Source organism: Macaca fascicularis, chromosome 4 (assembly GCF_037993035.2).
Source record: "Macaca fascicularis isolate 582-1 chromosome 4, T2T-MFA8v1.1".
Lineage (NCBI taxonomy): Eukaryota > Metazoa > Chordata > Mammalia > Primates > Cercopithecidae > Macaca > Macaca fascicularis.
Window position 1 is genome coordinate 144,779,705 of NC_088378.1, and position 24,716 is coordinate 144,804,420.

The 24,716-nt window shown below is 40.3% G+C and overlaps 1 protein-coding gene across 17 annotated transcripts; it reads left to right on the forward strand.

The window, feature by feature from the left end:
• Positions 1 to 3,594: 3,594 nt before the first annotated feature.
• Positions 3,595 to 23,802, forward strand: ZSCAN12 (zinc finger and SCAN domain containing 12). 17 transcript variants are annotated; one of them, XR_012434089.1, is made up of 6 exons: positions 3,595 to 3,790; positions 4,525 to 4,994; positions 9,356 to 9,534; positions 11,015 to 12,339; positions 20,017 to 20,525; positions 21,760 to 23,802. XR_012434089.1 is itself a non-coding variant. In XM_074038626.1 (5 exons), the coding sequence occupies exons 2-4, from the start codon at positions 4,978 to 4,980 to the stop codon at positions 12,301 to 12,303; spliced, it is 1,485 nt and encodes a 494-aa protein (XP_073894727.1). In that variant the 5' UTR covers positions 3,595 to 3,790; positions 4,525 to 4,977; the 3' UTR covers positions 12,304 to 12,339; positions 20,017 to 21,430. The 17 variants fall into 17 exon arrangements, 3 of the variants coding, with proteins under 3 accessions (XP_073894727.1, XP_073894726.1, XP_073894725.1); XR_012434093.1 differs by having other exon boundaries at positions 11,015 to 12,161; positions 20,017 to 21,662; XR_012434091.1 differs by having other exon boundaries at positions 11,015 to 12,161.
• The last annotated feature ends 914 nt before the right edge of the window (positions 23,803 to 24,716 follow it).

Sequence of the window (24,716 nt, forward strand, 5' to 3'; positions counted from 1 at the left end):
TTTCCACAATACCTTTATCCACCTCAGATTTAAAGTCTGAAGGAAAAATAAGCCTTTTTTGAAATCTTTTCCTAAATAACTTTTTTCTCAATTGTCTCCATCCCCTTTCAACCTCACTAAATAAACCTGGCACAATTACGAGCTAATCAAGTTTATACATGCTTTCATTTTCTTTTTTTTCTTTTTTTTTTTAGAATTGGCAAAGGCTTTAATACAGCTATTCTTTTTTTTTTTTTAATTTATTTATTATTATTATACTTTAAGTTGTAGGGTACATGTGCATAACGTGCAGGTTTGTTACATATGTATACTTGTGCCATGTTGGTGTGCTGCACCCATCAACTCGTCATTTACATCAGGTATAACTCCCAATGCAATCCCTCCTCCCTCCCCCCTCCCCATGATAGGCCCCGGTGTGTGATGTTCCCCTTCCTGAGTCCAAGTGATCTTATTGTTCAGTTCCCACCTATGAGTGAGAACATGCGGTGTTTGGTTTTCAGTTCTTGTGATAGCTTGCTAAGAATGATGGTTTCCAGCTGCATCCATGTCCCTACAAAGGACACAAACTCATCCTTTTTTATGGCTGCATAGCTGGGCTTCCAATATTACAGTTTTACCTTTTCTCTTAGTCTTTGAGTCCTAGCTCTCGACATCTGCTTTCTTTTCCCTTTTAAGTGCAGTTAGAAGGCTTATCAATATATCACAGGAAACTTTCTCCTTTTTAAATGTTAGAGTTATTTGGTTAGTAAAATGGCCGAAAAGTGTAATAACGTTAGACAAAAATTGTTTAAAATAAAGATATTCTAGAGATGCATTTTGTCTGCTCTTTGTCTCTATATCCTTGTGTTTCTCTAGTGTCAAAAGACGGAGATTGGTTTTACTCAGAGTTCTGTCTTAAGCTCTCTTTGTGCTTAGATGCTCTTTTCTTGTGGCTATGTTGCATCTGTGACAAAAAGTTGACTATTTCACCTAGGTCCCTGGGAACTATGCCAAGTCAATCATTCTTGGTGCAAGTTGACTTTTTAAGTGAGACTTTCATATCAGCTTCTTTCAGTAAGTCATGCCAAGTGAAACTTGGAAAATGACTGCATTGCAAAAATCCTTCAAGATGCCTAGAAAAGGACCCCAAAGTGAGCTTGAGGTTCACTTCCAGGTTGAATTCAGGTTGTTGTCCAATAATTTCTCTGTCTGTTGTTTTCTGAGATGTTCTATGGCTTCAGGTGACATTTGAGCCCTGACACGGTGTGAGGAGGGATCTCTCTCTCCCTTCTCCCCAGATGCCCTGAAAGAAGAATCTACAGGGCTGGCAGTAGGGGGCAAAGGGCACTCCAGAAATCTGTCCTAGGCTGTCTTTTGGCACCACACACTTCATGAGATCTCTTAATTGTTTTAACCATTACTGAAAGGTGGAAGGCTCCAAAATATGGATCTCAAGCTAACTCTCTTCTCATGACTCCTAAACCCACAAATCCCTAAACCAATCCGTTAACGAATAGCAACATCTACAGTGTAATGCTCCCTAGGATATCAAACTTAACATGGCCAAGCTGTGCTCATAAATTTCTTCTCAAAATGCTACTTGTCATTTAGTCCCCTGTCTTGGTGGAGGGACCACCATCCTCTGATGATACCAGGCTTCTATTTTTGGTTATCTTAACCCCCATACAATCAATGATGAAGCCCTGATCCATTTTTCCTCCTATTTCTCAATTTCATCCCCTCATATTTGGCATTTTAAAAATCAGGCCTCCCCCGATCCCATTTAATCTTGTGCATGTCAAAGTGTCTTTGAGATGGATTTCTAGAAGTGGTATTGCAGGAACAAAGGGTAAACTTACATATACAATTCTGCTGTGTAGTATTATCTTTCCTACCTATGGGTGGTACCATTTTGCATTCCCACTAGAATGTTAGGAGTTTCTCCTTCCTCTTGAGTAGAGTATGCTGTCAAACTTTTGGACCATTGCCATTCTGATGACTAATGGTACCTCAGTCAGCATAGTTTTTAATTTGTATGTTCATATTTTGAGCGAAGTTGAACATCTTTACAGATGTTTGAGGGCTGCTAGCATTTCTTATTCTGTCAACTATTTATTTCTTTTAGCCATTTTCTCTATTGGATTATTGGTTATTCTCAACTTTTAGGAGCTCTTTAGATATTTGGAAAACTAGCTCTTGCCTGTGATATGTTGCAAGTCTTTTTCTTTCCTTATTATTTTTTTTGACAAGCAATACATTTTATTTTCATGTAGTCAGATTTATTATTTTTATGAGTTTTGGATTTTGAGTCATATGGTTAGATGTTTCCCCATTCCCACGTGTTAGAATTATTGTTCATGTTCTCTTCTAATACATGTATAGGTGGATTTTTTACATTTAGATCTCAGATCCATTTAGAATTTATCTCTATTGTGATGTGTGGTGGGAAATACAAATCCAGTTTTACCTTTGACAAATGGTTGTCATCCCAGCACAACTTCTAAGTTCTTCATTTCTCTGTTGACATGTGGTGTCCCCTTCATCATTTACTCAATATCCTTACATACCTGGATCTATTTCTGGTCTATTCTTTCTCTCTGTTAATACAATAAAATCATATGGGTATGTTCCAGTATCTGATAAGGCTGACCCTCACCATTGTTCTTTTTCATGGGTTTCCTGGCTATTCTTATTTTCCCACTTGAACTTTATAATCAGTTTATCTAATTCCAGAACAATATTTGTTGATATTTTTGTTGGAATACTAGAGTTGCATACGTATTTAGGGAGGATTGACCTCTTTGAGTCTTTCTAAGAACCGCATATTGCTTTGTTTGTTTAAATGTACATCTGGCCTTTTAGGAGCTTTTTAAAGCTTTCTCCATAGAAGTTTTGTTCATTTCTTGTTAAGTTTATTCCTAGTTTCAATTTTTTGTTGCTATTGTAAATATAGTCTTCTCTTCCATTATATCTCGTAACTCGTTATCATTGATTATTCACATATATGAAGGCCATTGATTTTAGTGTGTTAACTTTATATCTTGCTAATTTACTAAATTATCCTTTTTTTTTTTAATAGTTTTTCCATTGAACCGGGTTTTCTGACATATAATCATACATCGGCGCATAAAAGAGAACATCAAGAGGATCGTGGATGGCGAAATAGCCGGCAGAAACCAGCCCGCTGGCCCTTGAGAAGTCTGTGTGGAAGAAATCCCTACGCCACCGCTAAGCGCGGATTTGGGAAGCTCCCCGGCAGAAGGTCCCCCGAGAACATCCCTTTGAGGCATCTCTAACCTCAGAGACACAGAATCCCAAAGTGAATGGAGACGCAAGGGATTTCCCTGTCTTAAGATCAGTTCTACAAGCCTTGACCACCCATCGGGCCGGGGGAAGTGTGGACAATGGCTGAGTAAAGAAGAGGAGAAAGATAAACCCGTTCCGTTTACCCGCGGGTCTGAGAGCCATCATCACCCTTCCTCTCACGTAGACGCGCGGAAACACTACTACCGAGTTGAAAGCCCCTTTCGCCCCCTTCCTAGAGCGGCCGCGGAAGTGCGCCCCACGCGGGTTGGTTCTCAGCCCTCCCGTGGCCGCTTCCGGCCTTTGTGGGTCACTTTTGATGGGTTCCGGGTCCCAAAAGGGTTCGAGGCCTTTAGGGGGGAGTTCTCTTCTGGCCCGGGGGGGCCGCAGGTGAGCGATGTTGTGCTCTGTATGCTGCGAGGAGGTGGGCGGAAGATTGCTGTATTCTAGTTGCTGGGCCCCTCGGCTCTGGCCGGTGCAGAATGGACCCTGGTCCTCCCAAACCCAGGTGGATCCGCGGGAAGCTCTCCCTCCCCAAAGTGCGCTGGGAGACTAGGATGAGGGATCGGCTCCCAGTCTGCAGCAATTCCGTGCTGTAAGGCCCATACCTACCTTCCGCGTTTGCCTCGGCGTTGTATCCTTGGGTTCAGCGCGTACCGACATTTCTAGACAGTGGTGGTTCACAGACGCTGGCCGGCGTCCCAGGGCCTTCCTCACTTCAGATTATAATCACAGACCATGAGGATAGAGGGAAGGCTTAAAGAGTAACCTCTTCAGCCTTCTCACTTTATAAATGAAGAATAAGGAGCGGAAAGTTTAAGTCCCTGAGGAAATAAATTTACATGACTTTGTTGCTTTTGTGATTTCATGGTTTCTACCAGACATCTGGATATTCAAAAGATAAAAGTAACTAATCAAGGATGTCCTAACCTTTTATCATTATTGTTTACTTGATCTAAATGTTAGTTTTATTCCATTTGCCTTTCATTTAGGACCAAATGAGAATAAGTTTACTAACAAGTCTTACTCTTCTTCTTAAAGTCCTGAAACAACTTGGCACCTTTCCTTAGTCTTTCTCTTTAAATTGGTCTAATCTTAAGTCTTTTCTATCAGAGTATTTTTCTGAGTAAGTATCGTACATTAACCTGGAGGCCAGATTTCAAAGATCATAGTTAAGTTCTCAGAATTTGCAGTTTTACTTTATGGTGGAGTTTGTGTTAATAATGATGGCTTATTCCTCAGGACTGTCCAGGAATAAATTTTCCAGGGGAGATCTTACTTGAAACACCGGTAGTTCTGGCACAGCTAAAATGGCATCTACTTGGGCTATCCAGGCCCACATGGACCAGGATGAACGTTTGGAAGTAAAGATAGAGGAGAAGAAGTATACCACCAGACAGGATTGGGACCTGCATAAAAACAACACCCATAGCAGAGAGGTCTTCCGTCAGTACTTCAGACAGTTCTGCTACCAGGAGACGTCTGGTCCCCGTGAGGCTTTGAGCCGACTCCGAGAACTTTGCCATCAGTGGCTGAGGCCAGAGACCCACACCAAAGAACAGATTCTGGAGCTGCTGGTGCTGGAGCAGTTCCTGACCATCCTACCTGAGGAGCTCCAGGCCTGGGTGCAGGAGCAGCATCCAGAGAGTGGCGAGGAGGTGGTGACTGTGCTGGAGGATTTAGAGAGAGAATTGGATGAGCCAGGAGAGCAGGTGAGAAAAAAGAGGTGACTTCTGTTTGAGAAAAGATAAATTGTGGATTTCTAGGCCAGAGTGAAGAACAGCCATTTTTTCACAAAGCATGTTTTTTGACAGTTTGATGCATCAGAAAGGGGCATGAGTTTCAGGGAAAGTTGGCTAATGTGGTCCCAACTTATTTATAACTTTTCTGTGGAAGGATTTTATATTTCTCTATTAAGCTACAAAATTCTGTTTGATAAATATGCTGCTCATCTTAGAAAACTTCTAAGACAAGAGAAGGTATCAGAGAGATGAAAGTAGCAGGATGGGAAGCAGTCTCTTGGAGGGGCATCACTCTGTTGCACAATACAAATAATTAAGAATTAAGGTTTTGCAGATATATCCATTGCTCTGACTCCATTACAGGGTTTTAAAATGGAAAAATTAACTATTTCAGGGGAATGAGATGTGGGAGTACAATGGAAAGTTAGTGAGGAGAGCAGGGTGGGGTTCTGTGTTTCTTTGAGTAGTAGAAAGCCCAGTTAGGCTGGAAAGGTGAATTCTGAGTAGAAGAGTTGAGATAGTGTCCAGGACCTTGAATCTCAACCTCTGGAATTGAGATTTTATTCTGTAGACAGACGCCCCTAACCTTTTCTTCTTGAGTCTAAATGAGCTTTACTAATTGTAAGATGTAAAAGAGAACCAAATTATATAGAACTTTTTTGTTTTGTTTTTAATACTAAAATGAGACAGTGGTTGTCAACCAGTGCCAATTTTGTGCCCCAGAGGGCATTGGCAATGTCTTGGGACATTTTTGGTTGTTATAACTCAGGGAGGTGCTCCTAGTATCTAGTGGGTAGAGAGGACAAGGCTAATGCTAAGCCTCTTACAACACACAGAACAGCCCCAGACAACAGAGAATTATCTAAACCAACATGTCAGTAGAGCCAACACTAGGAAACCCTGATATAAAGAGTTTGAAACTTAGGGAAATAATGAAATGGAAGTATAATCTAACACTGTGATACAAAATACAATAGAGAGGGTAGGAACATGTGGCAAAAAGATCTAAGTTTGAAATAAGATCACGAGGCCAGGCGCAGTGACTCATGCCTGTAATCCTAGCACTTTGGAAGGTCGAGGGAGGTGGATCACCTGAGGTCAGGAGTTCAAGGCCAGCCTGGGCAACATGGTGAAACCCCGTATCTACTAAAAATACAGAAATCAGCCGGGCATGGCGGCACGTGCCTGTAATCCCAGCTACTTGGGAGGCTGAAGCAGGAGAATCACTTGAACCTAGGAGGCAGAGGTTGCAGTGAGCCAAGATTGTGCCACTGTACCCCAGCCTGGGCAACAGAGTGAGACTCTGCTTAAAAAAAAAAAAAGAAACAGGATCATGAAAGTGTGATTACCAAGGATGAAGCATATCTTAGGTAAGAATTGTTTGGAAGTGATGACAGATTAGATCTATTAAATAAAGAAGGAAGAACCAATGGAGAACTCTTTACAGAGCAATGTATTCTAAGCTAAACACTAGGGATTTTAAGCTTGAAAGACTAGTATAATGGAGACACTCCTAACAAAGTTAAAGACTGTAGGAAATAATTAAGTACATATTTACTGTATGTCTGTTTGGACTAGGTACTGTTTTAGGCACTGTGAATGCAACAGCCAACAAAACACAGGGGGTTGCTATTCTTATGTAGATTCTGGTCTACTGAGGAGAGACAGATAGTAAATTAAAAATCAACAAACCAGCCCAGGCAACATAATGAGACCCCCATCTCTATAAAAAATACAAAAATTAGCCAGGCAGGCACGTGTAGTCCTAGCTACTTGGGAGGCTAAGGTGGGAGGATTGCTTGAGCCCAGGAGATCGAGGCTGCAGTGAACCGTGATTATACCACTGCAGTCCAGCTTGCGAGACACAGTGAGACCCTATCTCCAAAAAAAAAAAAAAAAAAAAAAAAAATCAACAAACATACAAGATGTAGGTGGTAATAAATTCTGTTCAAACAACAACAACAACAATAAAAGCAGAGAAAAGGAATAGTGAAATAAGTGGGGATTGTGCTGTTTTCTGTAGACTTGTCAGAGAAGGCTTTTCAGATAGGTGACATTTACAGGAGAAATCTGAATGAAAAGAGCAAGCCATACAGCTATCAGGGATAAAAGCATTCAGGCAGAGGGTCTTAAAGTGAGAATCTACTTATCACAGTAGAGATGTGTTTGTCAAGGAGGAGATGAAATAAAATCCTTATAAGATTATATTATGTCAGAACTTGTAGCAATTATAAGAATTTCGAATTGTATTCTGAGATGGAAAGTCACTGGAGAATTTTGAACAGAAGAGAGACATAATTTGACTTGAATTTTAAAATAGTCACTCTGGCTTCTGTGAGAAAGTTCCACAATGGGGCTGGGGTAGGCATAGGAGTAAAAGTTCGAGGCAAAGAAACCTTGTAGAAGCAATAATAATAAGCAATAATCCAGGCAAGAGATATTGGTGACTTGGACTAGAATAGTAGCAGTGGGAGTGGTAAAATGTGATTGGATTCTGGATGTATTTTGGAGGTAGAGCTTGACAGGGTTTGTTTTTATATAGAATGTGGAATATGAGAGAAAGTAAGTTAAGGATTATGCCCAAGTATTTGGTCTGAATATCAGATAGAGTGGATTTGTCTTTCATAGAGATGGTAAAGACTGGGAGAGAAGTGGGTTTGGGGTGGAAGGACAGGATTCTTAGATGCAGCCAAAAGTAATTTGGTTTTAAATGTGCTGAATCTGTATTGCCAACCAGTTCTTTCTCTGAAAGCACTGCAGGGGGCATCTAATGGAGTTTACAGCTTGATTTCTGAGGCCTGACCAGAGATCCAGGAATAGAAGGCACAGCTCACAGTACTGGCTTTTTCTCCCCGCTTTCTTTTTTCAAAATGTGAGATATCAAAACACCATTTTCTGTACATCTGAGATAGCATTTTGCTGACTCTGGCTTTTATTCTGAAGACTGAGTCTACAAAATGAAACCGTATCAGGGAAATAGAGGCAGTATATGGTGATTTCTTATTTATAAAATTTAACCTTTGAAGAGAATGGGGGAGTAATTTGAGAGCCTGTTGTATGCCAAGCCCTGTGCAAGGTGCTTTATACAAAAATTATTTATAATCTCAGAGAGAGTAAGTAACTAGCCCAAGGTCACAGAGCTATTAGACTAAGAGAGAGAGTTAGTAATCCATGTGATTCCATATCCCTGCTTTTTACAATACCTTGCTGAAGAAACCTATTATTTTTAAATGCAAGAGGAAATAGGCCCATGGAAGAATGGCAGCCACCCAGTGACTGAAATTGCTGAATAAATGAGTTAGTTAACTGAGGGAGCAAGGGTCAGAGGGAAGCCAAAAGTGATGGGATTGAAGGCAAAAGTAGAGATGTGAGCCTTGAAATAGAGAAGACATCATCCTCTAAGATAGAAGAAATGGAGAGGAGTATGAGGGTGGAGATAGATAAAATGAATAGTAGATGATTTTTGAGATGATTGTGATCTTGGATAAATAGAAAATAAGATAATCTTCCCAGAGAGAAGTGGGATGGGCACCTCAGAAGAGCAGAGACTATTGGGAACAGCTTAGGAATGAATATGGAAGAGATTTCTCTCCTTCCCTTCTTTTCCCTTTCTTTCTTCTCCCACCTTCTTTCTTTTCTTTCTCTTCATTTGTTCCCTTATACCTTTTGTTTTGTTTTGTTTTTGGAGATACGGTGTCTCTGTCACCCAGGCTGGAGTGCAGTAGTGTAATCATAGTTCACTATAACCTTGAACTGGGCTCAAGCAATCCTCCTGCCTTAGTCTCCTGAGTAGTTAGGACTACAGATGTGCGCCCCCATGCCCAGATAATTTTTAATTTTTTTGGAGAGATGGGGTCTTGCTATATTGCCTAGGCTGGTCTCAAACTCCTGGCCTCAAGTAATCCTCCCATCATAGCATCCCAAGGGTGCCTTTCTTTTTTATTATTTCTCTACATTATTTATCTTTACATATCCCCTTTCCTTTTCCTCTTTCTCTCTTAATGTTTTATTTTACCCGAAGTTCTATCTTATTTCCTCCTTTCTGCCTCTTTCACCTTTTTCTTCTCTCCTTTGTTTTGTCTTTCTCCCTTTCCTTTCTCCACTTCTTTGAGCATAAGACAAAGAAGTAAAAGTGGCACAACCAACATACTTTAGCAGTAACAACAGGAGAAATTACATCTGGGTGTAGAAGGGAAGATTCCCCAGAGCATGTGACATTTATATTAGCCTTGAAGAATGGGTAGGGTTATGGCAGGCTTATATCTGGGAAAATGGTCATTTCAGGTTTCAGCCACTGCCACAAATGTATACTTTTTGTTTTCTGTTATCAGAGTGAGTCTGTCAGCTACATCTCATTTTCCTCAGGTCTCAGCCCACACTGGGGAACATGAAATGTTCTTGCAGAAGATGGTACCTCTAGGAAAAGAAGGAGAACCCAGTATGCCCCTCCAGTCCATGAAAGCCCAGCTAAAGTATGAATCTCCAGAACTTGAATCCCAACAGGAGCAAGGTAAAGAAGAAAGATCCATCTTGGGAGGAAGGGGAAGATGGGTAACATAGGACACTGGGGCTTTTTTGTACTTGCTACTGTTTCTGATCATTAAAGTCAAAAAGGCCCTCTCTGAATCTGATGGCTCATACATAGACTCTCAGATGGCCTGGTTTGTCACTCTTCAACCCTTACTTTCTTGTATATTCATATTCTTCTAAATTCTGGCTTTAACACTTAATTTAGTCCTTCTGAGACATTCTCTCTCTTTATACTGACCTCCTTGCTATTTTTTTCTTTCTTTTTTTTTTTTTTTTGAAACGGAGCCTCGCTCTGTTGCCCAGGCTGGAGTGCAGTGGCGCGATCTCGGCTCACTGCAAGCTCCACCTCCCGGGTTCACGCCATTCTCCTGCCTCAGCCTCCCCAGTAGCTGGGACTACAGGCGCCCGCCACCACGTCCGGCTAATTTTTTTGTATTTTTAGTAGAGATGGGGTTTCACCGTGTTAGCCAGGATGGTCTCAATCTCCTGACCTTGTGATCCGCCTGCCTCGGTCTCCCAAAGTGCTGGGATTACAGGCGTGAGCCACCGCACCCGGCCTACCTCCTTGCTATTTTTAGCTTTTATCCTATCAGACAATACCTCTATCTTCCACTTGCACTATATCCTTTCTGCTTCATTAAATAAGACTTTGCTCCATTATTTCTGCAACTAACTTTCAGATGGTTCAAGAAAAAAAAAAAATTGTATACTTACAAAGAAAAGGAATAACAGGCTGGGTGTGGTGGCTCACACCTGTAATCCCAACACTTTGGGAGGCCAAAATGGGTAGATCACGAGGTCAGGAGTTCGAGACCAGCCTGACCAACATGGTGAAACCCTGTGTCTACTAAAAATACAAACATTCGCTGGGTGTGGTGGCACATGCCTGTAATCCCAGCTACTTAGGAGGCTGAGGCAGGCGAATCGCTTGAACCCAGGAGGCGGAGGTCGCAGTGAGCTGACATCACGCCACTGTACTCCAGCCTGAACGATAAAGCAAGACTCTGTCTCAAAAAAAAAAAAAAGAAAAAATAATAAAACAAATGTTACAAAATATTAAAAGTTCATGAATGTGTGAAAGATCCACTACCTTATTTCTACTTTCTCTGTATCTGTTTCATTTTCATTTAATTTTTTAAGTAGGTAAAAATGTACATGGCTCAAAAACAAAATGTTTTAAAGTTATTTAATGAAAAGTTTCTATTCCACTTGATTTTCCCAGCCACCTAGTCTCTTCCTCCTACTCTGAAATAGGCTGTAACTGTTACTAATTTTTTGTGTGTCCTTCCAGATATTTTTTGATGCATATATGTTTTCCATATTGAAACAAATATATTTTCCTCTCTTTATCACTAAGATGGTAGAGTCTTGCATTTTTAATTTCCTAACAGCTGCTTAATATTAAAATGTATGGATACATTTTAAAGGTACAAAAGGTAACATTTATGATCCCTTCTTAGTTTTAGATGTTGAGACTGGAAATGAGTATGGAAATTTAAAGCAAGAAGTTTCTGAAGAAATGAAACCACATGGGAATACATCCAATAAATTTGAAAATGATATGTCCCAGTCTGCTAGGTGTGGAGAAACTCATGAACCTGAAGAAATAACAGAAGAGCCCTCTGCATGCTCCAGAGAAGATAAACAACCTACCTGTGATGAAAATGGAGTAAGCCTGACTGAGAACTCTGACCATACTGAGCATCAGAGAATCTGTCCAGGAGAAAAATCTTATGGATGTGATGACTGTGGAAAAGCTTTTAGTCAGCACTCACACCTCACAGAACATCAGAGGATCCATACTGGAGACAGACCCTACAAATGCGAAGAATGTGGAAAAGCTTTCCGTGGGAGAACTGTGCTTATTCGACACAAAATAATACACACTGGAGAGAAACCATATAAGTGTAATGAGTGTGGCAAAGCCTTTGGCCGGTGGTCAGCTCTTAACCAACATCAGAGACTTCACACAGGAGAAAAACACTATCACTGTAATGACTGTGGCAAAGCCTTTAGTCAGAAAGCAGGCCTCTTTCACCACATCAAGATCCACACAAGAGACAAACCTTATCAGTGTACTCAGTGTAATAAAAGTTTTAGTCGGCGTTCCATACTTACTCAGCATCAAGGAGTTCATACCGGTGCGAAGCCCTATGAGTGCAATGAGTGTGGAAAAGCCTTTGTTTATAACTCATCCCTTGTTTCCCATCAGGAAATCCACCACAAAGAAAAATGCTATCAGTGTAAGGAATGTGGGAAATCCTTCAGTCAGAGTGGCCTTATTCAGCATCAGAGAATTCACACTGGGGAAAAACCCTACAAATGTGAGGTATGTGAAAAAGCCTTTATTCAAAGGACAAGTCTTACAGAACATCAGCGAATTCACACTGGAGAAAGACCCTATAAATGTGATAAGTGTGGGAAGGCATTTACTCAAAGATCGGTCCTCACGGAACATCAGAGAATTCACACTGGAGAAAGGCCCTACAAGTGTGATGAGTGTGGGAATGCCTTCCGAGGAATCACCAGCCTCATTCAGCATCAGAGAATCCACACTGGGGAGAAGCCCTACCAATGTGATGAGTGTGGAAAAGCCTTCAGACAGAGGTCAGATCTTAGTAAACACCAGAGCATCCATAATAGAGGTGGTCCCTATGTATGTAAAGAGTGTGGGAAATCATTCAGGCAGAACTCAGCTCTTACTCAACATCAGACTATCCACAAAGGAGAAAAATCTGTTTCTGTGTGATGACTACAGGGAAGTTATCTCACAGAGTTCAGGCCGGTGAGAAATACTATTTAGCTTTACAATTATTGGGGTAAAACTTCAGTCACCATTGTTACAGGGAAACCTCAGATATTTAATAAGAATTCAGTACGTGCTGCCCATTGTATTAGGTGCTGTGGAGAACAAGAAGATAACCCCAAACTCTTTTCTCAGAGAGTTTATAGCCTAGTTTGGGATAGATAAGATCCACATATTTAGTTAAATAAGACTACAGGAGAGTAGAATAGATGCACAAGTCGGTGTTGAATAAAAGTGGTACTTTGTAGCCTGTAAGTGCTGTAAATTCTAAAGGACAGGTTACTTTTGCCTGGAGTGGTGAAGAAAGATTTTATTTAAAATAAGGATTTGATGGACAGACTTAGCAGTCACAAGGGAGAAAATGGGTAAAACAAATGTAAGCCAACTTAAGAGTGCATGTGGTTTGGAAGCATCAGGGAAAAAACTAGCCAACCTGAAGTAAAAGGTTCATGCAAATTGGGCAATCAATAGCATTAAGTTGGAAACAGCTTGGGGACAGACTATAAGAAGGCCAGAATGTGAATAATTTCATCTCATACTTTATAGCACTTTGACATTTACAGAGCACTTTTCTTATTCCTAAAATACCTTGGTAAATCAAAAGCAGTCTCCATTTTAAAAATGAGAATACTCTTGCCTATGAAGATGGCGACACAGCTATAATCCCACACAAAGAAAAAGACCAGTAACCTAAGTGCAGGTCTCTTGACTTCTAGTCCTGGCCATTACACTAGTGATCTTCCAACATTGATGAACATCAAAATCACATTTGGGGCTTGTTTAACATCCCTGAATCCCACTCACATTCTGCTTCATTAGGCCTAGGATGCAAGTTAAGAATCTTCATTTTTATAGCTCCACAGCTACTTAATATACTTTAAAATTTGAGAAATGTTGAGTTGAATGACAGCTGACTTCATGGCTGTCTGCAAAGTGGGGAAGCCTGAACACAGTCCTGTAAACTAAAGGCCACTGCAGACTTTTAGCACAAGGAGATCCTTACAGGGAACATGTGCCACCAGCTCTTTGGAGTAAACCGGGAATTAGACCCCCATCATGCCAAAAACTAGGGTTTTAAGGTGGTCTTTCCATCCCTTCAGATTTAAGTATTTAAAGAAAAAGAGACAGACCTACATTCCAAGGGTCTTCTGAGTGCAAGGCCTTGTGTTGTTTGTTTATTTAGGGGAGGGCTTGGTGCTCCTCTGCTTTACGCTTTACCTTCTTTTGTTTCCCAGATCTCTTGTTACCACTATGTTCTGAATTCCCTAATAATTGCTCTTGAGAACTGATTTACATTTTGTTGGTTTGTATACTTCTTGAGCACATAAAAGGACCCCAAATTAGAGATACTACCCCTCGGGCTTCTGAAAAATGAACCAAAAACTGGTTGACTCTCACCTTGTCTTGCTGAGTAAAAATTCTGCTTTGGATGAGAACCTGTCTTGATTGTTTTAGTGGACAACAGGCAAGCCACATAGAAGTACACATGGCTCCTGATCTGTCTTTTTATTTACAGAAATCATTCTTAATCTCTACTGAGATGGCCTGTTAGTTCCTTCCTTTTCTACCCTGCCACAGCAAACTTCACAATTTCTGGGACTAACTTCCTACTGCACCCCAACACAACTCCAATCCTCTCTTCTCTTCATATTTCTAGCTGGTCAATGGGTTTGAAGTGGTGAGACAGTGATAAAAGGGGAAGGGGAAAAATAAAAGAAGGGTAATCTGCATTCTTCCTTAGTAAGTCCCACTCCTAATTACCTAATTACACAGTCCTGTGTCTTTGTCCCATCTTCACTCCTGTAATACATTCCCCACCCCCATTTTCTTAGTGCCACTGTCTCTTGCCTCTCTAGCCATAAACCCTGTACAGAATTTCATCCCTGGGTTGGAACTAGAAGCACCCGTTGGTCCTATAGCAATATTATATTTCTAGCTAAGTTGTAAATATGAACACATATTCCCATAGAAGTCATAATGGTCTAAGTATTATAATTCAGGTATATTGGGTGTCAGATTGGCTTCTGGGATTGGAACTTACATGACTTTCTGTGTGGAAAAAACTTCTTGAGTTCATGAGAGAGAAAGGCAAATGAACAGTTGAAAAACAACTTACTCATAAGTTGAGGACTGCTTAGTTAGGTTTTTTTTCATAACCCCAGCATAGGAGTTGCACGCATAAGGCACTGAGGCAACTGGGATTGGAAACCTAGTTTTCTTCCTCCAGGAAACAAGGAACCCAGAGTGAGCCTGGGAGCTCTGTAGCTATAAGTATGTGAGGCCTATGCTCTACCTAAGTTTACCCTGCCTCCCATTTCTCACATAATGAGAATGCAAACTTGTAACCAAACCAAGGTTCAGCTGCTTGCGGCTCCAAAGCCAAAACTCGGGAGAGAAGAGAGTTGGTGGGAGGAAAAGCAGGTTTATTTGGAGAGCCAGCAAACTGAGACGATGGTAGGCTAGTGTCCTAAAGTACCATCTTAAGTCAGTACAAATTTTAGGCTCTTTTTATGTTAAGGGCAAAGGGAAGAGGATAGAGTTGGGATGAAGAGGTAACCTATGACCACAGACATCTGGGTGCCAGCAAGAGTCCAAGGAAGTTGGGAACTTCTTTGTCATTGGTTGGGTCACAATGCTCCTGTAAATCTTTAACAAAACATAGTTATACATACTTCTTTAATACCAGAGTTTGTTTTTAAAACTACATGATTGCTGTTTTGCATATTATCTCTGCTCTAAAATTAGCCTACATGGAGGAATGGGTAAAGGCTCCTTAAACAAAAATGGAGTTACTTATGTTAGTTCTTGTGCTGTTTCACTGTTAGAAACTCCTCTCAGTGGAGGGGACTTTACTTAATGATGAGAACCTGTGTGAGAATGTTCTCCTTACCAAATATGCTATGCATACTCCTTATCTAATCTGATTTTATAGACTTGTTATCCAAACTGAAATTACTGTTCATAGTAACTTCAGAGCCTCTCTTTTAATCTGACTGCTCACTGGAATGCAATCCTTGTTTTAAACTTGCCTTCTGTTCCTCTCAGTGCCTTTACTTGGGGATCTTTCCAGCTCATTTTCTGCTTAATATGGTCTGTCATTGCGCACATTCCTCCATTTGCCTTTCTGCACGTGACTTAATATTTCTTATATACCTAATATTATAAAGGGGCCATAAACAAAGACTCAGAACAATGGAATATGCCGATTACAGGAGGGTACAGTTCATACTTGTTTAAAAATAAATGTGGAGGCTGGGCGTGGTGGCTCATGCTTCCCACCTTTGGGAGGCCGAGGTGGGCGGATCACGAGGTCAAGAGATCGAGACCATCCTGACCAATGTGGTGAAACCCCATCGCCACTAAAAATACAAAAATTAACTGGGTGTGGTGGCATGTGCCTGTAATCCCAGCTACTCGGGAGGCTGAAGCAGGAGAATCGCTTGAACCCAGGAGGCAGAGGTTGCAGTGAGCCGAGATCGCACCACTGCTCTCCTGCCTGGCGACAGAGCGAGACTCCGTCTCAAAATAAAATAAAATAAAAATATAAATATATGTTGGGGTTTTGTTCTGGTTATTTCTCATGCTTAAATACAGTTGTAGTACCAAAAAATGGTGGAGTGACATGGAATTTCCAGGTAGGCATCAAAGGGGATTAAACTAGCTCTCCAGGATAAAGAGGAAATATAGTAGAATAAGGCTACTAATTGGAGCTAAATTGGCAATATAGGGAAATTTAAGGCCCTGAGGGGCAAATGGAGGATGTGACATGTTAGATATGGAATAGGAGTACTACACTGGGGAGTGCAGTGAACAGAGAATGCTTTGTGATGAAGTCAAGAGTACATTTTATGGATAAAATACAGATGTGGTGTGACAGTGACAAGATCCTAGGAAACCTGAAACCTCTGAAGCATTTGATGTATGTGGATTTTGAAATAACAATAACGGGGTGGGATGGAAAGGAAGAATATGAAAGTGAAGCAGGTCCAAGGTAGAAATAATGGTCATCAATTGTAACAACAGCCAGATAGAAGTATCTGGTGTAAAACTCAAATGAATCATAAAGTTTGCAAATAATATTAAGGACAAGAATAAGATTGACTGGCTTGTCTTTTCTAATTGGTTCAAGGTAAACATGACATTAAGTGTTCAAGGCAAAAAGCATGGAGAGGTTGGGGAAGAGCCAAGTTTCTAAAGTAATGAAAAGTGAAGTGAGTTTCAACTCAGGCTGTGAATGAAAACATAACCTGACAAACTGATTCCAGAGAGTGCAGTGGGAAGGGACTGCAGAGGAAAACAGAACGGGGCCCTCCTTCCAACAATACATTGTATTAAGAGGTTACCAGAGTTTGAGGTATGAGATGAAGCTAATGAGGAAGGACAGTGGGATTCATGAGGGCTCCAAATTGAGACATCTCAACTGTATAATGACGTTGGTTGTAGAGAGCACTAAGATACAAGAACTTAGACAAGTCTGCGCTCCTGTTCTCAGTACAGAAGTAGTCTTTTTTGTTAATATACAGATTATTTGTCGAGTTGCTATAGTCAAAACAAAGCTGTTCTTATTGACCATCTTTTGGAATTGAGAAAAGGGTTTATTAATGACAATACTCCACACTTATTAACTGCTAAGGGCCAGACATTACTAAATGCTTTACTTACAACATCTCACTTTCAGCTGGGGAAACTGAAATAGATAAGCTAAAGCTGCTCAAGATCCCAGAGTTAGTATGTGGTAAGGCCAAGATTTGAACCCAGGCAGCCCACTTCAAGAGTCCACACTTTTAACTTCTGTGATACACTTCCTCAGTTTATTTCAGTTGAACAAACCATGTGTTGCAGTGGTAATTCAGTGTCTTGAGTAATTATCTGTAAAAACTTTTTATCTCTAGTCGGTATTCTGAAAAATGATTCAGAAAGTCCTAGAGTCCAAACACCTCAGGTAATAGTATTATGACCCCCTCTGCATACCAAATCTTGGATGAGGTTTGGCCAGCATAAACAGCTCTACTTGTTGCCTGCACAGAGAGGGTGTCACAGGAGACATTTCACTTTAAAAATGGGCTCTTTATATGAAAAGATCATCCTTCTTAGCTTAGAATCATAAATCACTCTGCATTATTCTCACAGAATAAGGAATATTTGGCTGTCTAATTTAATACAGAAAGATTTAAAGATTTGTCCCCAAGTGTTGATAACCCATGATGGATGTATCTTTAATGTGAGTTTTTAAAAGTGATTTTATATTAGAAGATACTTCTTGGATTTCAAAATGCACACACACACATATATGTGATATATGATATTTTTCTTTGCTTAAGACTCACCAGTTTTACAGTTCAAATGATGTCCCTCCTAACTCCACAAGGCCAGAATTTGAGCAAATGCTTGTTCAACCTAGACATAATCATTCGATAGCCTTTAATTGAATCTCTTCCTAACTTTTATCCTTTAAACCGAAAAGTTATACCACAGTCACTACAGCAGCTCATTTTATTGGAATTTCTTTGGATCCTCTCCCTCTCAAACATTCTGCATGTATTTGGTAAGGAGTCCTCACACATTATTTTTTACTTGTATAGTATTTCTACATATATATATTAATGTGTACAAAGTATGTATGAATATTTTTATGTGTTGTAATTTGTATTTTATATATATGGCCTCGTGTATATAATTTGATGTTGACAGAGCCAACTATGATAAGTGTTTTAAGCTTTTCAGTTGATTAGCCCCCTAGCTTACATTGTAAGACCATCATTTAGAGCCAGCAGTTTTCCCTTGATTTCATGGACAGTTGATTCTCTTCATACACTTTAAAAACACCATTTAGGTGTCTGAAACCCATCAGTCAAGGCTCCCAGAGCTTTCACCTATCATAGTTCAAGTTGATCTCTAGGGTATATGTCTGCTTGTTCCTGCCAGTCATTTTCCTAAGCCCGGTGGCCTGCTTCTGGAAGTCCCAAGAAGGGCTCCATAGTGGAAGCCATTTGTTAGTTCTGATTTATGATTAGATCATCATTACTCCTCTTCAAGCTTGGTGGGCATATCTTAGTGTTTTGATTTAGTGCCTTAGTTCTGCCTACTTCAGTAATGAATTTAGGAGTAGATGTCTCCGCATTTCATCCCTGATAAAGATTGAGGCAGTTTAGGGACTCTGCAGCTTCCTGTGGCCAAATTCTCTACTTATTCCTGAGATAGGGTTTAAGAACCTGGATTCTAGAGACAGATTGCCATGGTTCGAATCTCAGCTTACTAGCTAAGTGACTTTGGGCAAGCGATTTAACCTCTCTTGTCCCTCAGTTTCCTCCTATGTAAAATGACAAAGATAATAATACCAACCCAATGTAGATTAAATTAGTTTACAAAGTGCTTAGAATAGTGCTTGGCACATTAGTGCTTTACAACTGCTATTTTGATTGTTGCTGTGGGCTCTCTCAAATGCATTGTCTCTAGATGCCAGTGCCCCAGGTCAAAATTTACTTTTAACCATGCTGCAGGTTTCCCAGACTGCTGCAGTCCTCCTAGCCCTGGGATAAAAGCTCCCACGCAGGTATACTTTTACTTTCCTGCCTGGAGAACTGATGAGCAGTGGCCAGCAGGGGACACTTACCGCCCAAGCTGGGAAGAGAGATTTCTTCCCTTTTGTCTCCGCCCCTGTTAGTTATCAGAGGTACCTAGCAGCCCGTGCTATATCCTCCGTTTGCCTTCGAAACTACTCTTCCTACGTTCTGCAGCTGGAAGGCCGGCCTCGCGCGGGTCAGACGCTCCCCGGCCTGGGAGCATGGGCCCCCGGGCTTACCTGACTGCTCAGCTGGAACTCGCGCTCCTGAGCTGGCGCGGGGTTCGGCCGGGCAACCACAGAGAGGAGAAAGCCTCCAGAATCCTAGAGAAGCTGAATGCTGAGACAGCCGTTGACGGCGGCGGGACACGAAAGTACCGACCTTTCTGACCTTTGTGACGGACCTTTAGGAGTGGGGTGGTCCCAGGTTCGTGCACTCTGGCCTTTAAGTGTCTCTGGTGAAGTTGGGCCTGATAGGTTGAGAGCTGCCAGGGGAAGTTAAGGGTGACTTCCAAGTTTTGAGGTATAAGGAAAACTGGCTGTTGAGAAAAGGGAGTCTGGGTTCCCTGTTTGGTGAAAGAAAGTTGGGTTTATTTGGGGAAATGATGTGATTCATGGTTTTCCCAAGATCGACGCTGAGTACAAGAAAAGACAGAATCCACCTAGCTGTTGTGTGACTTTGAGCAAATTACTTAACTTCTGTGTGTCTCAGTTTTATTCATCTGTCAGTGAGATTATAAGTGTCTACTTAAATGGCTGCATGCATGGTGCATTTTAAGTAAATATTAGCTGTTGTTATTTTTCATTTCCGATGTTCTTATCTCTGCCGTTTATACGGGATATTTTGAAGTTGGGGGGGGGGAGCCAAGGGAAGAGGGTCATGATCTTTAAAGTTTTATTAATAAAAACTTTTAGAGAGTAAAAGGCTAGCAGATGGGGCTAGCTAATAATTTGCAGTCACTCTTCTTTCCTAATTTATTTACCTTCCTGACAGAGTTTCGTTTTCTTTCAGTGCCTTGTTCAGATGAGTGAGTTCTTGGCTAAAGAGGTAAACAAAATTTAGCTTCTGTTAACATTGTTATTTTATGCCTCAGGAGGAAGACCAGCTACAAGGAAATACTTCTGAAAAATCATTCTGAACCCCAAGCTGGAGTGAATCTTCTCCTGAGCTCTCTCATTCCAGAATGGCAATCTTGTTGCAGGAAAGATCTCTAATAGTGACTGATGGTAAAGGAAGAAGGCTGTGCCTAGAATAAAGAATCAGGCTGGCAAAGAAATCACAGGTCTTTCCTCAAACTTCAAATTGTTACTATCTGGAGATAGCTACCTGGACTTTACAGAGCTGTCAGAGGACTTGGGAAGGTTTGCCAGCGTTGGAAAAAGCCACTTGGACTTCACAGAGCTGTCAGAAGACTTAGGAAGCTTTGCCAGTAGTTCCTGAGACCAGAAATACATATTATGAAACAGGTGCTGGAACAGGTCCTAACTCCTACTTGTGAAGCTGCAGATATAGGTAGGATTATGTCATCCAGAATGTGGAGAGGAGGCAATCGATGATGCTGGAAAAGTTGAAGAGACAGCTTGAATGAAGGACAAACCACAGGTGGGAAAGGTTGGAAGGATCACTTATAGCTGGACTAGCAAAAGGCTTTGGGAATAGGATAGAAAGCAGCAAACCTGAACTTTAAGATCCACCGGATGTCTCTGGAACCATAACCCAGCATTTCCCGTAAATAGCAGGCTTTAATTCTCCTGCTGTTTAGGTGCATCTCTGGGACCTTCTCTTTCTATATTGGGTTTTTTGTTTGTTGGGTGTTTTAAGTTAGGGGTTAGCTTCAAATTCCATTTCCCAAGACCAATTTTATCACATTGCCTTTGGATCTTAGGCTAAAAGATAGAACAAGGTATGCTTTTGGTCAAGATAGTACCTTGGAATCAAAGGTTTCAGATCAAACCTAAGATCCTATCTTAGTTTACCTCTCAGTGTTATTGCCTTTTGATATGGAAAGTTGATGAGAGAGCATCTCTGGAGAGAAAGAAGAAGAGAGCCTCACAGGGGAAGCTTTTAGAACTTTTAGTAGCATCCTCTCCCCGGAAACCTTGTCTCTACTCATCTCCTTCTCATTGTCTACCTGATTCTTTAAGTAGAAAATCTCAACCATATTTGTAGGGGCTTGGGGTTTTGTTTTTTGACTCACTTAACTCCTTTAACTTCAAAATGTTGCTTTCTTACATTTTAGACATGAATATTACCTAGAAAAGCTATTACCCCACTGTAAATTTTCCAGTTTATTGATTTCCCCACATCAGATTAGTATGTATTTTGAAACTGGTTTAGCTATTGTTTCAAGTTAACTTTGATCATATCCCATTGTTTACTGATCCACTCAACAAATATTTATTGAACATTTTGTAGGTCTGTAGTAGTAGCCAAGATACTTATCAGTGAGTAGAAATAGTCCTTTTAACTGTCCTTAACAAATTAAACTTTCTCTTGGTTTCATGATATTCCTTGTTTCTCAGCTTTGGATTCAAACTGATCTTCTCTTAACTTTTTTGATTACGCTTTCCTGATTTCTTTTATTGTCACATTTTGTGAAAAGTCTTCCATGCATTTCCAGTTTCTTCCTGCCTAGCTGTCTCTTCTCACCCAAATTGGACCCCTCTACTCCTACCCTGCCACGTGCCTTCACAAAAATGAGATGCTTGTTTAGAGACTTAGAAAAGGCATGCACTTTAGGTAAAAGTGGGTTTTATTTTTAATCACTGTACCCTATCATAAATTTCATTTCAGAAGAGACAACTGACATTTGAATTATCTGTGCATTTTATTTTAGATGGTGTTACTGAGAAGGAAACTAAGGACTTGGCTCCAAAACAAAAAAAAAATCTGGATATGCTGAATTTTATTAGGGGGAATGTTTGTAGAACTGCAACATCAATGCAATAAGTGTAGTAAAAGCTTTAGTTTCTGGTGCATCATTAGTCAGCATCATGTAGTCCACGATGAAGAGAATATCTTTGCAATCTCTGCAATCAACAAGTTTTGAAAGGCTTTTGCTTGTAGTGGAACCCTCTTTTCCCGCAGAAGAACCACCACAGGAAAAATGCTGTGAGCATAAGAAATGTGGGAAAGTTTTCAGCCACATGGCCTTATTTGACATCAAAGAATCCACATGAGAGAGAGACTGCATAAATATGATAACTGAGGAGGCCTTTGTTCAGCAAGGAAACCTTATACAAACTTGTGTGAAGAATGTAGGAAGACCTTCGCCCAGAAGCCAGAACTGACTGTGCACCAAAGAATCCGCACCATAAACGTGATGAATGTAGAGATGCTTTCTTCAGCATTGGACAATTCACACTAAAGGGAAACCCTGCCAGTGTGATGAGTGTGGAAAAGGCTTGGAAAAATCAGTGAGTGAATTCATATTAGAGGCTCTTATAAATGAGAGGATTGTGGGAACTTGTATAGACAGAGATCAGACCTCAACAAGGGAGTCTCCACAGTATTGAAAAGTTAATATAATTAATGTAAGTGGGCAAGTTGTATGGAGAATGGGTAGTCTAAATTGCTCTTTTAGCCAGTAAAAACATTAAATGAGTTTCTTAGATCAAGAAAAGGAAATGTTACAAGTTAGTTTTCCCTTCCAGAGAGATCTATATGTGTAAGCAACCAGGACTTTTGAAATAAGTTGCATCTTTGGATTTGTGATCTGTCTCCTGGATGATTATCTCTGTTTTGGGGGACAGGTATTTTTTCTTCATGCCTGCTCTAGTCTCATCTCATATCTTTAATTCATTCAGCAAGTATACACAGTAGTATTATCATCTACTGTTTGTTGTAAATATATATATATATTATTTTCTTTATGGGCTGAGTAGGCTTGTATAGGTACCCTAGTACACAAAAATCACATATATCGTGTTTCAGTAAATGTAGTGAAAGGAACTATATTATGAAATTGCTGGGCATTTCTATAAATTTGGGACTACCTTTTTATTCTCCAACACAAGACCATGTAGGTGTCCCTTCAGACAGTATATTTTTCCAGCTTTGGCTTCTTTATTTTCTTTCTTTCTTTATTTTTTTGAGGCGGAGTCTTGCTCTTGTCGCCCAGGCTGGAGTGCAGCAGCATGATCTCAGCTCGCTGCAACCTCCGCCTCCCTGGTTCCAGAAATTCTCCTGCCTCCGTCTCCCGAGTAGCTGGGTTTACAAGTGCTTGCCACCACGCCCAGCTAATTTTTGTGTTTTTAGTAGAGACGGGGTTTTGCCATGTTGGCCAGGCTGGTCTCGAACTCCTGACCTTATGATCTGCCCACCTTGGCCTCCCAAAGTGCTGGGATTACAGGCATGAGCCACCGTGCCTGGCTGTTTTTTTAAGATAGAAAAATATACTTCATGTATAGCCTATTGACAGATAATGACTGATATTTTTTCTTATAGATAACACATAATAAACATTGTGAAGACTAATATGTTAAGTAACTTGCTTATTCTTTTCAGTTCTAAAACCTATAGGAAAGAATCTTTAGAAGCTGTCAACAAGTTGGTAATGTAGCCCAAACTCTACCCATAATAGGAGAGTGAGGCTTATGTATTTTATAGTAGGACACTAAATATAGGAACCATGTATTTAAAAACTTTATTTAGTGATTATCTCAGAATGCTAGGTTTCTCTCTGGTGTACATCCCTAAATTTTTTGCATAGGTATTATTAATACATTCATTATTTTTAAAGAGGGACTGCATTCTGTAAAAGGCTTTTCCAGTATCTGCAAGTCATACAGTTGTTTTAAACTCTATTACTATTATATAAAATGATTTCTTTATATTGAACCAACCTTGTATTCCTAGAATAAACCTCACTTAGCCATGATGTGTTATTTTCTTAATGTATTAATGGGTTTACTTGTTAATATTTAGTACATTTTCTTCAATATTCATATGAAATTGGTCCGTAATTTTTATATCATATTTTTGAGGTTTAGATTTCACTCTTTTACTTGCATCATAAAAATAACTTAAGTCTGTGTTCATTTTTAATGCTCTAGAACAATTTACGAAGCATTGGAACTAGCTAGTCTTTGAAGGATAGATTCTGATGTGAAACTCTGGGTCATATGCTTTTTTGTGGGATAATTTCATGGTAACTTCCTCTATTCTATGAAAATTATCCATTCAGGCTTTCTATTTATAGTGGGTTCCATTTTGGTAATTTATTTGCCTTGGAAATTATCCATTTCATCAAGACTTTCAAATTTATTTGCCTAGAATATGCAATGTAACCTAATGACTTTTAAAACAAATTTTATTTATTGTATTTTTTTAGAGACAGGGTCTTGCTCTTTTATCCAGGCTGGAGTGCAATGGTGCAATCATAGCACACTGCAGCCTTGAACTCCTGGGCTCAAGGAATCCTTCACCTCAGTCTCCCAAGTAGCTGGGACTACAGGCACACACCACCACACCCAGCTAATTTTTTTGTTTGTTTTTGTAGAAACAGGGTCTCTGTTGTTCACACTGGTCCAAAACTCCTGGCCTCAAGCGATTCTCCTGCCTTAGACTTCCAAAGTACTGCGATTACAGGCATGAGCTACCATATCTGGCTTCCTTATGACTTTTTAAACAGCTTTATGGAAGGAAATTGATATGTAGTGAACTGCGTAAGTGTGCAGCTTGATAAGTTCTAACGTGTTTACACCTGTGAAACAGTTACCACCATCAATATGTCACCCAAAAAAGCTTCCTCATATCTCATGATAATTTCTCCCACCTTTACCTGCACTCTTC

Excerpts from the sequence above, each read along its gene's own strand:
- ZSCAN12 (XM_074038625.1), top strand. The coding sequence starts at position 4,593 with ATGGCATCTACTTGGGCTATCCAGGCCCACATGGACCAGGATGAACGT. Across the intron at positions 4,995-9,389 it reads TGGATGAGCCAGGAGAGCAG|GTCTCAGCCCACACTGGGGA; the intron begins GTGAGAAAAAAG and ends CATTTTCCTCAG. Across the intron at positions 9,535-11,014 it reads TGAATCCCAACAGGAGCAAG|TTTTAGATGTTGAGACTGGA; the intron begins GTAAAGAAGAAA and ends ATCCCTTCTTAG.